Source organism: Lolium rigidum, chromosome 6 (genome assembly GCF_022539505.1).
Source record: "Lolium rigidum isolate FL_2022 chromosome 6, APGP_CSIRO_Lrig_0.1, whole genome shotgun sequence".
Lineage (NCBI taxonomy): Eukaryota > Viridiplantae > Streptophyta > Magnoliopsida > Poales > Poaceae > Lolium > Lolium rigidum.
This window is the reverse complement of record NC_061513.1, coordinates 222,541,179-222,557,094: the sequence shown is the minus strand read 5'-3', so window position 1 is coordinate 222,557,094 and position 15,916 is coordinate 222,541,179. Positions and strand designations below refer to the sequence as shown.

At 43.5% G+C, this 15,916-nt stretch overlaps 1 protein-coding gene across 1 annotated transcript; it reads right to left on the bottom strand.

Moving 5' to 3' along the window:
- Positions 1 to 3,662: 3,662 nt before the first annotated feature.
- Positions 3,663 to 5,699, bottom strand: LOC124665255. The gene is made up of 4 exons (XM_047202675.1): positions 5,521 to 5,699; positions 5,022 to 5,068; positions 4,763 to 4,907; positions 3,663 to 4,182 (listed from the first exon to the last, which is right to left on the bottom strand). Exons 2-4 carry the CDS (start codon positions 5,057 to 5,059, stop codon positions 3,916 to 3,918), a joined length of 450 nt encoding a protein of 149 aa, XP_047058631.1. The 5' UTR covers positions 5,060 to 5,068; positions 5,521 to 5,699; the 3' UTR covers positions 3,663 to 3,915.
- Positions 5,700 to 15,916: the final 10,217 nt, after the last annotated feature.

Genomic DNA, 15,916 nt, shown 5'->3' with positions numbered 1-15,916 from the left:
ACCTGAGTGTTGAATCTTTGCGAGTATTCGCCTTCTGTGTAGGAGAATCATTGTCCAGATGGATATGACGGAAAATGATCGTCCTCCTAATACAATTGAAAAAAAAATATATCATTGTTGTAAGTTCAGGAGGAATGTATGTACACAAGTTGATTACCTGTGTGGCGCCATGGCGTTGAGATATGTGTGCGGACTTAGATCGGTCAAGTAAAGATGAGTCGCGTCGTGGATTAGATGTATGCGAGGTAGAGGGAACTGGTACGGTCGGTGTGGAGGATGGCTGGCTCACACGTACCATACTCGGTCTGTTCGACGGTGCATCCGGCATGTCGAATTCTCGGCTGACAACATCATCATGGCGGCTGCAACCAAGACGCCTAAGCCCTTTAATGGCAGTATTAAAAATACGTTTTACCATGGATTTTCCCTCCGTACTATCCATATTGCGCAAGTTCAAAGTGTCCTGGGTGTCCTGTGCGATCTGCCTGAACTCGTCAATCTGAATGAAATAAAAAAATTAATATTGGCTATAAACACATATTTTCTTAATTACATTTATATAACAAGTACCGAAGTGTCACGGTGGTAAGCTGAGGCCCATGTGAGGTGTGTCGGACTCGATGGTGGGGGACTGGTGAGCAGAGTGCATGTGCTAGCGCGATACCATTTATTATACGTTGGTAGTATCTCACCGTTGTACCGTCTGCATCAGTGATAAATTACATTAGAAGGTACATGATGATAAGATGAATTAAAATATATAATTACCTATTTTCGCGTACTCCATCGAACTCTGCTTCATCAATCCATTTCGTAATCCATGTTTGATTACGGTGACTCTAGTCGAAACAACTCATGCCTTTATTGTCTTGTCTACAATCCAATAAATTTTATTAAATAATGAAACCGATTAATTGAAGTGCAATTCATTGTTTCTATTAGAGTGACCGAACTTACGTATGAACATCAGCAACAAGGCGTCTTGGTGATGGTGGGGGAATATCCTGATGCAGACCAAACTGCCGCATGACACGCTGTTGTATGGCTCAACCATCCAAATAAAGAGTAGGTTGCATCGTGTGAACCACAACCGTAGGTCTCGCAACATATCTGATGGTGGTTTAACAAGACCCAGACAATGTACACATCATGTGCCGTATATGGGTCCCATTTGACCATGGTCTCCTGCAGCTCCTCAAACTGTTGGTGGTATTCAGGGTAGCAACCATGTGCCACATTATTTGACCACCGTTTTTTAGCATGTACCCATCGACTTCCAAAAGTAAGAGGGGCATATTGTTCGGTCTCACTGCCGTATGGGTGAATTGGTTTCAGGATGTGGGGACGCCCAACTGGTAGGTACTCCCACGACCATAACTGAAGAAACTCTGCGCTTACAGCAAGTATATGTCCCTTTGAAGATGCATTGGTTTTCTTTGTTGCATCACATAACCCCCTATAGGTATACGCGAGCATTGCAGAACTAAAGTTGTATATAGGGCTGGGTGGTGGGGGCGAATCTACTATCTTCTCGGCTATCTTAATACCCCCAATTTCTATCACTCTTTACCTCCCGCAAACCCCAACGGGCAGGTGTCCCATCATTCCCTCCTACGACGATGAGAGCCTCAACGGTCATCTTCTTCCCACGCATCTCACGCCCTGCAATTTTATCCATCTCAGAATGTACACCCAATGGATTATTTGATCCATATTGATGCAATGCGGCCAGATGAAGAAGACTGAGTTGCCTGTCGGATCAATCTCTCGTAGACTAGGCCTCTATGGTTATGGCTTTGAGCTGTGAATAAGTGTTAAGGATTTCGCTTCCTCCGTTGTGCTCGGATGCATCTTCTAACATCCAAAAATTCTCTATTGACCATGTCTGTCACTACAACTTTCATCGACTCGCAGCGCGACACATCGACACCAGAAAATTCGTCGCGTACGACGTCTCCATAAAACACTAACACAGTTTCCATCGTACCTACCGCACAACCATATTTTTAAAATAATATTAGATTACAACACAACAATATTTAACATGTCACTAACAATTTTAAATAATCGTAACGCAACAACATCTTTAATATTTTTAACAGCATTCCATAATAATTCTATTAGAAGCCTACCGCTCACTCATTCCATAATAAATTTAACAGCAAACATAAGACGACACTATTTTTAAATACGCGACAAATTTTAATACTACCAACTACAAACTAAATTTAAAATAAGTACGGACGGATTTTAATACCTCAACTTCAGCCCGTGCGTTACACTTCTAATTATATCTTAAAATACTTCCACCTTATTTTAATACTCTCCGCACATTCATATTGTCAGCATCATACTATTATATGTCTACTTTAACATGGATCTTGAACAGATCATTATTTACTACTAATATTCACCATTACTTAGTCCACTTAGTCCTAATATGCACCATTACTTAGTTTAATTAGAAGAGATTATTATTTACTACTAATGTTCACCGTTACTTACTCTAATTAGAAGTTGATCATTCATACGAGATATATTTCTACGCACATAGTCTATATATTTTGCATGTTGCATACATAAAACATAAATTCTAAACGGCCCATTCAATTAGCTATTTACTCCTAATCTACACCATTACTTTGTCTAATTACAACATTTTTTTAACCCTGTCTATGTATGCAACCGGAGCACATGCACTAATGACACAAACTAATTACGTTCTAACTACATAAATAAAATATAACGGATCTGCTTGTTAAAAACCTTACCTTGATCTATCTTCTCTGCAGCTAAATCAGCTCCTGCACCGTAAACATAATACTTGAGAGAGCTGAGAGAGAGTGTGAGCGAGCTGAGAGTGAGAGTCAGAGTGTGAGCAAGCTGAGAGTGACAGAGTGAGTACGCGCATAGAATGTGAGAGCTGAGAGTGAGAGTGTGAGCGATTTAAATAGAAGAGGCTGTATAGCGTGTACAGAACTCACATCTCTTACAGCATCCGAATAAAAATGTAGCAAACTTCAGTCAGCCTCGTACTCAACGCAGTCATGGAAATCAGCTAACTTAACCTCAAAATCGAATCAATCAGCTAAAAGTCACCGCCCTGCCTTCATGCACAGAAATATTCGAGCGGGAAAGCAGCCTCGGAATCAACGCCGTCAGTCTCGGGAATCAGCGTGTCTCCTTGTCTCCTGCCGATGATTCCAGGCCGGGCCCTGCCTCCACCGAGTGCGGCGGCAAGTGCCACCTAGACCTGCCGCCCCCTGCAAAGACGGCATGGCCCACCTCAACGGACGGCGACTTCACGGCGCCAGCACAGGCAAACGTGCCGCCGGCGAGAGCGGCGGCGGGCCCCTGCCGCCACGAATATGGCGGCACCCTCCACGTGTCGCTTTTGGGGGCTGTGCCGCCACGCACGACGTGGTCCTTTTTGTCATTTTGCCTCAGAGGTGGTCCTTTTTGTCAATGAATTGGGGCAGGTGGTCTCTTTTGTCAAAATTTCATAAAATTCTACTAGTTGCTCCCTACGAGTTAGGAGTGTTCACTCCATTAACTCTTGATAAGGTGACTTTTGACACGGGCAGTGGATTTTGGCTCAATTTATATTCAGCCTATCTATGCTTTCTAGGGCTTTCTTGATTCTTGCAGAAATTCCCTTGCCAGAGAATAATAACGTTTTCTTTCCGCGACAGTACAAAAATTGGTCCAGGACTCCCCATGTGACAAACATGGTGATGATTACACATTGTAGAATACTAGTAACAAATACACATATGATCGAGTATTTATTTATGCATGAATTTGATCAAACAAATCAAGGCTACAAATGTTGGGAGAGCTAGCAGCGCCTAATCTCTGACAGGAATTTTCAATTTTTTTTTCGTTGAAGATTCGTGGTGCAGCAGCAGAAAAACTTCACTGAACATCAAAACCCTTCTCTTCGAGTTCCTGCACAACCTCGTTCCTCATCCGGAACCAGAGCTTCTGCGCTTCCTGCTCGAACTTCTTCGATTGAAGCTGCTTCTGCATGTTATCAGAGTCCATGTTCGTGTCAGCGAAACCTTTGGGTCCGATCGTGGTGCCCAAGGCGCCGCCGCTCTTTATGAATTCCTCCACCGCCGCCTCGTCTCCAGGGTACGGGAACTCCCGGCGCTCGTATAGATGCGCCATTTCTTTCTCTTCCTGGAAAATGTTTTGGAAAATTGGTTTACAAGAAACAATATAAACTGGAAAGTCAGGTGAAAGGATAAGCCACACTGCGGCGCCTGCTTTGGGGCAACTAATCTTTTGCCTGTAATTATTTCTGAACTTTGTATTCCCTCGTAAACTCAATGAAATGATGCGCAGATCTACTGTGGCTTATCGGAAAAAAAAAAAGGTGAAAGGATAAGAATTGGTGGAAAAACCACATGAGGCTAGTCTAGAGAATATTGTAGAAGAGAATCACACCTCTTTGAGTGATCACTAGGGATAATCATATTTCCCCACAAGATAGTTTAGTTTTCGTACAAGTTCTTTTTCATTCTAGCCTCATGTTCAAGTGTTGGAGGTGGCATATGATATGAGAAGTGCTTATCAACTAGTAATATACTGGAGTACTGCGATGTATTGACATTCTCTATTGGCAGATCTGAATCGTAGGTAGTTCGAAATATTGAGCATACAGCAGGACGGAATCTCACAGTCAAAACAGAATGTCACAACAATTCATTTTCCACCTCTTCCGGAAAATAAACTAACGGCCACAACTGGCAATACGTACCTTGGGGCGTGGCTTGAGCGTCCACCAGCCAAGCGGCGACGTCTCATTCCAGACCCAGGCGGCGCCAAATAGTGCGTATGTGCAGAGCATGCCCTTGCCCATCTGCTTGAAGAAGTACTCGTCCCCCTTCTCGAACCCCATCCTCCTGAACCCCCCACAACAACAATGACAGAGATGGCATCAAGTATCAATCTATGCACAAACCGAGGAACTGTGGAGCCGGTGAGCTGCCTATGTGAGGCTCGTCGTACTAGCTCACCTGAGAAGCCGACGGGCTTGAGGGAAGGTGCGCAGCATCGCTTTCACCTGCAGAAAAGCAAATTAAGTGAAGAGGGTTCAATGCGGCATTTGGTCAAACAGGTAGGCATATTGATTTGGAACATAAAAGGAAGAAACACAGATCACTAAATATTTTACTTTTGTTAGTACATTTGATTGAAGACTAAGTATCTTCATATCGATCACTCTCCAAACATATATTTTCCTGGAGTAATACGTCCTGTGTAATGAGTTGGTTTCTGCCGAGTGCCATAAACTTGTAAAACATTCATCACGAACAAGACATGCCCAGGACAGGAGCAAGAAGCATGCTTCGCTTCAACATGACCGCCACACCCACAGAGCATAGCAGCACACTCAGTATTCAGTGATCTATGTAGTAGCATAACTGCAAGCAGGTTGCGTGCATGGAACAGACACATATCTAGAAAAAAATGTTTCTCGGTCACTCGGTGGTCGATTTAGGGTAATGGAATTACCTGTAAGCTTTGCTAGGCTGGGGCAGGGAGCGGGGAGCGCCGGTGGCGGTCGGGCGTTGGGAAGCCGGGGAGATCGAGGGGATCAAACTTCAGAGGAGGAGGCGAGGACGCCAGGCGCCTAGGGCCGTCGTATGGCGGAAAGGCGAGGGCGTGGCGGGCTGACGGCAGGGCGGTGAGCGCTACGCCGCCGCCGTGCGTGCGCAACGCCAATACGGAGTCAGGATAGCCGCTCGGCACTGGACATAGGTGGGCTGAGCAGCTTGGAAAACAGACTATCAATGGTGTCTCGGCCCAGGAAGACGACGGCCCATTTCCTCGAAAAAGAAGAGGATGAAGAAGACTCACGCCCTAACCAAAAGGAACACGTAACGTAGGAAGGCGCTATCGGTCGGAGGAAACGATTATTCTATTTCCATGTGACTATTTAAGACAACGGCGTTTGAGTCATTCTTTGGCTAAAAAATGGATGGAAATAAAAACTCACACCTCCATAATTTTGCTTTACCTTTGAATCCTTCTTGTGCAACCAATTTGCCACTTGTTCACCGTCGCAAGGCCCGAAGAGCTTACCAGGTCTGGCGTCACCTAGTCGGTGAAAGGTAACGACTAACGGAAAGGCACATGACTACTAGCTCCGGGCGAGTTTAATCCACGCGGAGTGTAGCCTGATCCAACATGAACCCATGCAGTTGCTGCGTCGATTAATAAAGTTCGGAGGGAGTACATGCTTACACAGCAACAATGTCCCACCCTTGTTGTGCAAACAGGTGCATTCTCACATCCTACAAGCAGTTAAAAAGGACACGATGTTTAGCAGCGTGTATCTCAAGACTTTAAGCATCCAGCTCTGTATATTGAACGGGCTGCAAGGACACGATGTTTAGGACTGTCTCGTTTAAGCGTTGTCGAAAGGCAACGCTCATAATGCTCTAGCATTTTAAATAATGTCATCTGCGAACTAAGATGCGTATGAAGAACAGAGTTTAGGCTCTCGCTTCGCTAATTACTGCTCAATCCTAAGAAACATCGGCCCGCCGGATGTGGGGCGCACCATAGAAAAGCATCCCAAGCCATGCACTTGCCATAAATATATAACTAGCCCTACCAGCAATATTGTATCTAGTGGTGAACATGTAATAGCATGCCCTTTGCAATGTGATTATAACATAAATAAATTATTTTTCTACAGTTTGTCGACTGAATGTTGTCCACATCCTTCGGGATTAAGCTAACCACTTTAAATATTTTACACCAAGATTAGCAAATTCTCTGTACAAAAATTGAAACATGTGCAAGAACGTAATATGGTGGTGCTGCTGTGATGAAGATTCAAACCTAATGAAAAACTAGATTGAACCAACTAAAATAAACTCAGAAAACATGGCATGTTGGTGCTACAGATTACAATGCACGATAGGAAGGAACATTGGTAAGATAGCTGGAGAACATGGGGTGCTGCTTTGTGACCAGGAGGGAGGGCATTGATGAATTGGAGCCTACCGACGGCAACAGAGGCGATCGAAGGAGGCGATGTGAACGAGGAGGTAGAGACGCGTCCCATCGACACTCCGGCCAATCCCCGCAACGGAGGGGACGGGTCCGTGACTCTCCCGGCGATCCCCGTGACGGTGGGGCCGGGGGTTGGGACGGAGAGGGTGGCGGCGGCTGGCGGTTGCGACGGAGGGAGGGGCGCCGGTGGCTGGAGGCTGTGACGGAGTGAGGGGGCGGCGGTGGCGTCTGATACGTCTCCGGCGTATCGATAATTTCTTATGTTCTATGCCATATTATTGATGATACCTACATGTTTTATGCGCACTTTATGTCATATTCGTGCATTTTCTGGAACTAACCTATTAACAAGATGCCGAAGTGCCGCTTCTCGTTTTCTCGCTGTTTTTGGTTTCGTAAATCCTAGTAACGAAATATTCTCGGAATTGGACGAAACGAAGACCCAGGGGCCTATTTTTCCACGGAGCTTCCGAAGACCGAAGAACATATGAAGTGGGGCCACGAGGTGGCGACACCACAAGGCGGCGCGGCCCGTGGGGGCCCGCGCCGCCCTATGGTGTGGCCCCTCGTCCGGCCCCCGACTCGCCCTTCCGCCTACTTAAAGCCTCCGTCGCGAAACCCCCGAGGCGAAAAACCACGATACGGAAAACCTCACCGAGACGCCGCCGCCGCCGATCCCATCTCGGGAGATTCTCGGAGATCTCCTCCGCACCCCGCCGGAGAGGGGATTCATCTCCCGGAGGACTCTACACCGCCATGGTCGCCTCCGGAGTGATGAGTGAGTAGTTCACCCCCGGACTATGGGTCCATAGCAGTAGCTAGATGGTTGTCTTCTCCTCATTGTGCTTCATTGTTGGATCTTGTGAGCTGCCTAACATGATCAAGATCATCTATCTGTAATTCTATATGTTGTGTTTGTCGGGATCCGATGGATAGAGAATACCATGTCATGTTAATTATCAAGTTATTACATATGTGTTGTTTATGATCTTGCATGCTCTCCGTTTCTAGTAGAGGCTCGGCCAAGTTTTTACTTTTAACTCCAAGAGGGAGTATTTATGCTCGATAGTGGGTTCATGCCCGCATTGGCACCCGGGACAAGCGATGTAAAGTTCTAAGGTTGTGTTGTGCCGTTGCCACTAGGGATAAAACATTGGCGCTATGTCCGAGGATGTAGTTGTTGATTACATTACGCACCATACTTAATGCAATTGTCCGTTGCTTTGCAACTTAATACCGGAAGGGGTTCGGATGATAACCCGAAGGTGGACTTTTTAGGCATAGATGCAGCTGGATGGCGGTCTATGTACTTTGTCGTAATGCCCAATTAAATCTCACTATACTTATCATGTCATGTATGTGCATTGTTATGCCCTCTCTATTTGTCAATTGCCCGACCGTAATTTGTTCACCCAACATGCTTTTATCTTATGGGAGAGACACCTCTAGTGAACCGTGGACCCCGGTCCATTCTTTAATACCGAAATACAAATCTGTTGCAATACTTGTTTTACTATTTTCTCTCGCAAACAATCATCTTCCACACAATACGGTTAATCCTTTGTTACAGCAAGCCGGTGAGATTGACAACCTCACTCGTTTCGTTGGGGCAAAGTACTTTGGTTGTGTTGTGCAGGTTCCACGTTGGCGCCGGAATCTCCGGTGTTGCGCCGCACTACACCCCGCCGCCATCAACCTTCAACGTGCTTCTTGACTCCTACTCGGTTCGATTAAACCTTGGTTTCTAACTCGAGGGAAACTTGCCGCCGTGCGCATCACACCTTCCTCTTGGGGTTCCCAACGGACGTGTCAACTACATGCATCAAGCAAATTTCCGGCGCCGTTGTCGGTGAGATCAAGACACGCCGCAAGGGGAGTCTCCACTTCTCAATCTCTTTACTTTGTTTTTGTCTTGATTTATTTTATTTACTACTTTGTTTGCTGCATTATATCAAAACACAAAAAAATTAGTTGCTAGCTTTACTTTATTTACTCGTCTTGTTTGCTATATCAAAAACACAAAAAAATTAGTATACTTGCATTTACTTTATCTAGTTTGCTTTATTTACTACCGCTAAAATGGCTACCCCTGAAAATACTAAGTTGTGTGACTTCACTAGCACAAATAATAATGATTTCTTATGCACACCTATTGCTCCACCTGCTACTACAGCAGAATTCTTTGAAATTAAACCCGCTTTACTTAATCTTGTTATGCGAGAGCAATTTTCTCGGTGTTAGTTCCGATGATGTCGCTGCCCATCTCAATAATTTTGTTGAATTGTGTGAAATGCAAAAGTATAAAGATGTAGATGGTGACATTATAAAATTAAAATTGTTCCCTTTCTCATTAAGAGGAAGAGCTAAAGATTGGTTGCTATCTCTGCCTAAGAATAGTATTGATTCATGAACTAAATGCAAGGATGCTTTTATTGGTAGATATTATCCCCCTGCTAAAATTATATCTTTGAGGAGTAGCATAATGAATTTTAAATGGATAATGAACATGTTGCTCAAGCTTGGGAAAGAATGAAATCTCTGGTTAAAAATTGCCCAACCCATGGACTGACTACTTGGATGATCATCCAAACCTTCTATGCAGGACTAAATTTTTCTTCGCAGAATTTATTGGATTCAGCTGCTGGAGGTACCTTTATGTCCATCACTCTTGGTGAAGCAACAAAGCTTCTTGACAATATGATGATTAATTACTCCGAATGGCACACGGAAAGAGCTCCACAAGGTAAGAAGGTAAATTCCGTTGAAGAATCCTCTTCCTTGAATGATAAGGTTGATGCTATTATGTCTATGCTTGCGAATGATAGGACTAATGTTGATCCTAATAATGTTCCATTAGCTTCATTGGTTGCCCAAGAAGAACATGTTGATGTAAACTTCATTAAAAATAATAATTTCAACAACAATGCTTATCGGAACAATTCTAGTAATAACTATAGGTCATATCCTTATAATAATGGTAACGGTTATGCTAATTCTTATGGGAATTCTTACAACAATAATAGGAATACACCCCCTAGACTTGAGGCCATGCTTAAAGAATTTATTAGTACACAAACTGCCTTTAACAAATCTGTTGAGGAAAAGCTCAATAAAATTGATATTCTTGTTTCTAGAGTTGATAGTCTTGCCTCTGATGTTGATCTTTTGAAATCGAAAGTTATGCCTAATATGGATATTGAAAATAAAAATTTTACTACAGCAAATGCCATCCAAGTTAGAATTAATGAGAATATAAGATTAATGGCTGAACTGCGTGCTAGGTGGGATAGAGAAGAAAATGAAAAACTAGCTAAAAAGGAAAATGTAGCTAAAGTTTGGACTATTACCACCACTAGCAATGCTAATGATTCATATGTTGCTGCACCTCCTACTATCCATGATAAAATAATTGGTGTTAGCAAAGCTTCTACTCCTAGTGCAAAGCGCGCGAAATTACCTGAAACTGCTAAAACTGTCGAAACCGCTTGTGATAAAACCGCTGAAATTTTTTCCAACCTTGGGGATGATAATCCCATTGCTTTAGATTGTAATGATTTAGATTTTGATGATTGCCACATCTCTGAAGTTATAAAGTTCTTGCAAAAACTTGCTAAGAGTCCCAATGCTAGTGCTATAAATTTGGCTTTCACAAAACATATTACAAATGCTCTCATAAAAGCTAGAGAAGAGAAACTAAAACTTGAAACTTCTATTCCTAGAAAGCTAGAGGATGGTTGGGAGCCCATCATTAAAATGAGAGTCAAAGATTTTGATTGTAATGCTTTATGTGATCTTGGTGCAAGTATTTCTGTTATGCCTAAAAAAGTCTATGATATGCTTGACTTGCCACCATTGAAAAACTGTTATTTGGATGTTAATCTCGCTGATAATGCTAAAAAGAAACTTTTGGAGAAAGTTGATAATGTTCATATTATGGTTAACAATAACCTTGTCCCCGTTGATTTTGTTGTCTTGGATATTGAATGCAATGCATCTTGCCCCATTATATTGGGAAGACCTTTTCTTCGAACCGTTGGTGCTACTATTGATATGAAGGAAGGTAATATTAAATATCAATTTCCTCTCAAGAAAGGTATGGAACACTTCCCTAGAAAGAGAATGAAGTTACCTTATGATTCTATTATTAGAACAAATTATGATGTTGATGCTTCGTCTCTCGATGTTACTTGAGTTACACTTTCTGCGCCTAGCCGAAAGGCGTTAAAGAAAAGCGCTTATGGGAGACAACCCATGTTTTTACTCCAGTATTTTTGTTTTATATTTGTGTCTTGGAAGTTGTTTACTACTGTAGCAACCTCTTCTTATCTTAGTTTTATGTTTTGTTGTGCCAAGTAAAGTCTTTGATAGAAAAGTAAGTACTAGATTTGGATTATCGTGCAGCTTCCAGATTTCTTTGTCGTCACGAATCTGGGTCTATCTCCCCGTAGGTAGCTCAGAAAATTACGCCAATTTACGAGCATGATCCTCAGATATGTACGCAACTTTAATTCAATTTGAGCATTTTCGTTTGAGCAAGTCTGGTGGCCTAATAAAATCCATCTTTACGGATCTGTTCTATTTTGACAGATTCTGTCTTTTATTTCGCATTGCCTCTTTTGCTATGTTGGATGAATTTCTTTGATCCATTAATGTCCAGTAGCTTTATGCAATGTCCAGAAGTGTTAAGAATGATTGTGTCACCTCTGAACATGTGAATTTTTATTATGCACTAACCCTCTAATGAGTTGTTTCGAGTTTGGTGTGGAGGAAGTTTTCAAGGATCAAGAGAGGAGTATGATGCAATATGATCAAGGAGAGTGAAAGCTCTAAGCTTGGGGATGCCCCGGTGGTTCACCCCTGCATATATTAAGAAGACTCAAGCGTTTAAGCTTGGGGATGCCCAAGGCATCCCCTTCTTCATCGACAACATTATCAGGTTCCTCCCCTGAAACTATATTTTTATTCCGTCACATCTTATGCACTTTGCTTGGAGCGTCGGTTTGTTTTTGTTTTTTGTTTTGTTTGAATAAAATGGATCCTTGCATTCACTTTGTGGGAGAGAGACATGCTCCGCTGTAGCATATGGACAAATATGTCCTTAGGCTCTACTCATAGTATTCATGGCGAAGTTTCATCTTCGTTAAATTGTTATATGGTTGGAATTGGAAAATGATACATGTAGTAACTCTAAAATGTCTTGGATAATTTGATACTTGGCAATTGTTGAACTCATGTTTAAGCTCTTGCATCATATACTTTGCACCCATTAATGAAGAAATACTTAGAGCTTGCTAATTTGGTTTGCATATTTGGTTTCTCTAGAGTCTAGATAACATCTAGTATTGAGTTTTGAACAACAAGGAAGATGGTATGGAGTCTTATAATGTTTACCATATGTCTTTTATGTGAGTTTTGCTGTACCGTTCATCCTTGTGTTTGTTTCAAACAACCTTGCTAGCCTAAACCTTGTATCGAGAGGGAATACTTCTCATGCATCCAAAATACTTGAGCCAACCACTATGCCATTCGTGTCCACCATACCTACCTACTACATGGTATTTATCCGCCATTCCAAAGTAAATTGCTTGAGTGCTACCTTTAAAATTCCATCATTCACCTTTGCAATATATAGCTCATGGGACAAATAGCTTAAAAACTATTGTGGTATTGAATATGTACTTATGCACTTTATCTCTTATTAAGTTGCTTGTTGTGCGATAACCATGCTTCGGGGACGCCATCAACTATTCTTTGTTGAATATCATGTGAGTTGCTATGCATGTCCGTCTTGTCCGAAGTAAGAGAGATCTACCACCTTCATGGTTGGAGCATGCATATTGTTAGAGAAGAACTTTGGGCCGCTAACTAAAGCCATGATTCATGGTGGAAGTTTCAGTTTGGACATATATCCTCAATCTCATATGAGAATAATAATTGTTGCCACATGCTTATGCATTAAAGAGGAGTCCATTATCTGTTGTCCATGTTGTCCCGGTATGGATGTCTAAGTTGAGAATAATCAAAAGCGAGAAATCCAAAATGCGAGCTTTCTCCTTAGACCTTTGTACAGGCGGCATGGAGGTACCCCATTGTGACACTTGGTCAAAACATATGCATTGCAAAGATCCGGTAGTCCAAGTTAATTAGGACAAGGTGCGGGCACTATTAGTATACTATGCATGAGACTTGCAACTTGTAAGATATAATGTACATAACTCATATGCTTTATTACTACCGTTGACAAAATTGTTTCATGTTTTCAAAATAAAAGCTCTAGCACAAATATAGCAATCGATGCTTTCCTCTTTGAAGGACCATTCTCTTTTACTTTTATGTTGAGTCAGTTCACCTATCTCTCTCCACCTCAAGAAGCAAACACTTGTGTGAACTGTGCATTGATTCTTACATACTTGCATATTGTACTTGTTATATTACTCTATGTTGACTATTATCCATGAGATATACATGTTACAAGTTGAAAGCAACCGCTGAAACTTAATCTTCCTTTGTGTTGCTTCAATACCTTTACTTTGATTTATTGCTTTATGAGTTAACTCTTATGCAAGACTTATTAATACTTGTCTTGAAGTACTATTCATGAAAAGTCTTTGCTATATGATTCACCTGTTTACTCATGTCATTACCATTGTTTTGATCGCTGCATTCACTACATATGTTTACAAATAGTATGATCAAGGTTATGATGGCATATCACTTCGAAATTATCTTTGTTATCGTTTTACTCGCTCGGGACGAGCGTAACTAAGCTTGGGGATGCTTGATACGTCTCCGGCGTATCGATAATTTCTTATGTTCTATGCCATATTATTGATGATACCTACATGTTTTATGCGCACTTTATGTCATATTCGTGCATTTTCTGGAACTAACCTATTAACAAGATGCCGAAGTGCCGGTTCTCGTTTTCTCGCTGTTTTTGGTTTCGAAATCCTAGTAACGAAATATTCTCGGAATTGGACGAAACGAAGATCCAGGGGCCTATTTTTCCACGGAGCTTCCAGAAGACCGAAGAACATACGAAGTGGGGCCACGAGGTGGCGACACCACAAGGCGGCGCGGCCCAGGGGGGCCCGCGCCACCCTATGGTGTGGCCCCCTCGTCCGGCCCCCGACTCGCCCTTCCGCCTACTTAAAGCCTCCGTCGCGAAACCCCCGAGGCGAAAAACCACGATACGGAAAACCTTACCGAGACGCCGCCGCCGCCGATCCCATCTCGGGGATTCTGGAGATCTCCTCCGGCACCTCGCCGGAGAGGGGATTCATCTCCCGGAGGACTCTACACCGCCATGGTCGCCTCCGAAGTGATGAGTGAGTAGTTCACCCCTGGACTATGGGTCCATAGCGAGTAGCTAGATGGTTGTCTTCTCCTCATTGTGCTTCATTGTTGGATCTTGTGAGCTGCCTAACATGATCAAGATCATCTATCTCGTAATTCTATATGTTGTGTTTGTCGGGATCCGATGGATAGAGAATACCATGTCATGTTAATTATCAAGTTATTACATATGTGTTGTTTATGATCTTGCATGCTCTCCGTTTCTAGTAGAGGCTCTGGCCAAGTTTTTACTTTTAACTCCAAGAGGGAGTATTTATGCTCGATAGTGGGTTCATGCCCGCATTGGCACTGGGACAATGGACGTAAAGTTCTAAGGTTGTGTTGTGCTCGTTGCCACTAGGGATAAAACATTGGCGCTATGTCCGAGGATGTAGTTGTTGATTACATTACGCACCATACTTAATGCAATTGTCTGTTGCTTTGCAACTTAATACCTGGAAGGGGTTCGGATGATAACTCTGAAGGTGGACTTTTAGGCATAGATGCGATTGGATGGCGGTCTATGTACTTTGTCGTAATGCCCAATTAAATCTCACTATACTTATCATGTCATGTATGTGCATTGTTATGCCCTCTCTATTTGTCAATTGCCCGACTGTAATTTGTTCACCCAACATGCTTTTATCTTATGGGAGAGACACCTCTAGTGAACTGTGGACCCCGGTCCATTCTTTAATACTGAAATACAAATCTGCTGCAATACTTGTTTTACTATTTTCTCTCGCAAACAATCATCTTCCACACAATACGGTTAATCCTTTGTTACAGCAAGCTCGGTGAGATTGACAACCTCACTCGTTTCGTTGGGGCAAAGTACTTTGGTTGTGTTGTGCGGGTTCCACGTTGGCGCCGGAATCTCCGGTGTTGCGCCGCACTACACCCCGCCGCCATCAACCTTCAACGTGCTTCTTGACTCCTACTCGGTTCGATTAAACCTTGGTTTCTAACTGAGGGAAACTTGCCGCTGTGCGCATCACACCTTCCTCTTGGGGTTCCCAACGGACGTGTCAACTACACGCATCAGCGTCTGGCGGCTGAAACGGAGTGTGGGGGCGGCCGCGGTGGCAGGCGGCTGCGACGGAGGGAGATGGCGGAGACGGCGGCTCGCGTCTGCGATGGTGGAGAGGGGCCGGCCATGGCGGCTGCTGGCTGCGATGGAGGAGAGGGGGCGGCTGCGGCGGCTGGTGGCTGCGACAGAGGGAGGGGCGGCTGTGGCGGCTGGTGGCTGAGACAGAGGGAGGGGTGGCCACGGCGGCTGGCGGCTGCGACAGAGGGAGGGGGCAACCTCGGCAGCTGGCGGCGCAATTGAGAGAGGGCAGCAGCGCGGTTGAAGGAGAAAGAAGGAGGAGTTGATGAGTTTTTTCTGATTATTATTTGATGAGTTGACCTTAAGCAAGGGTGGCCTGAGTTTGCAAATGCCCATCGTGGAACGGTGAACGGCTCCCTAATGTTGAATGCTAAGAACGAAGGGTATAAGTTGGCAAGCTATAACCGCGACAGCTTCTCTTAGAGGATGTTGTTAAACTAATGA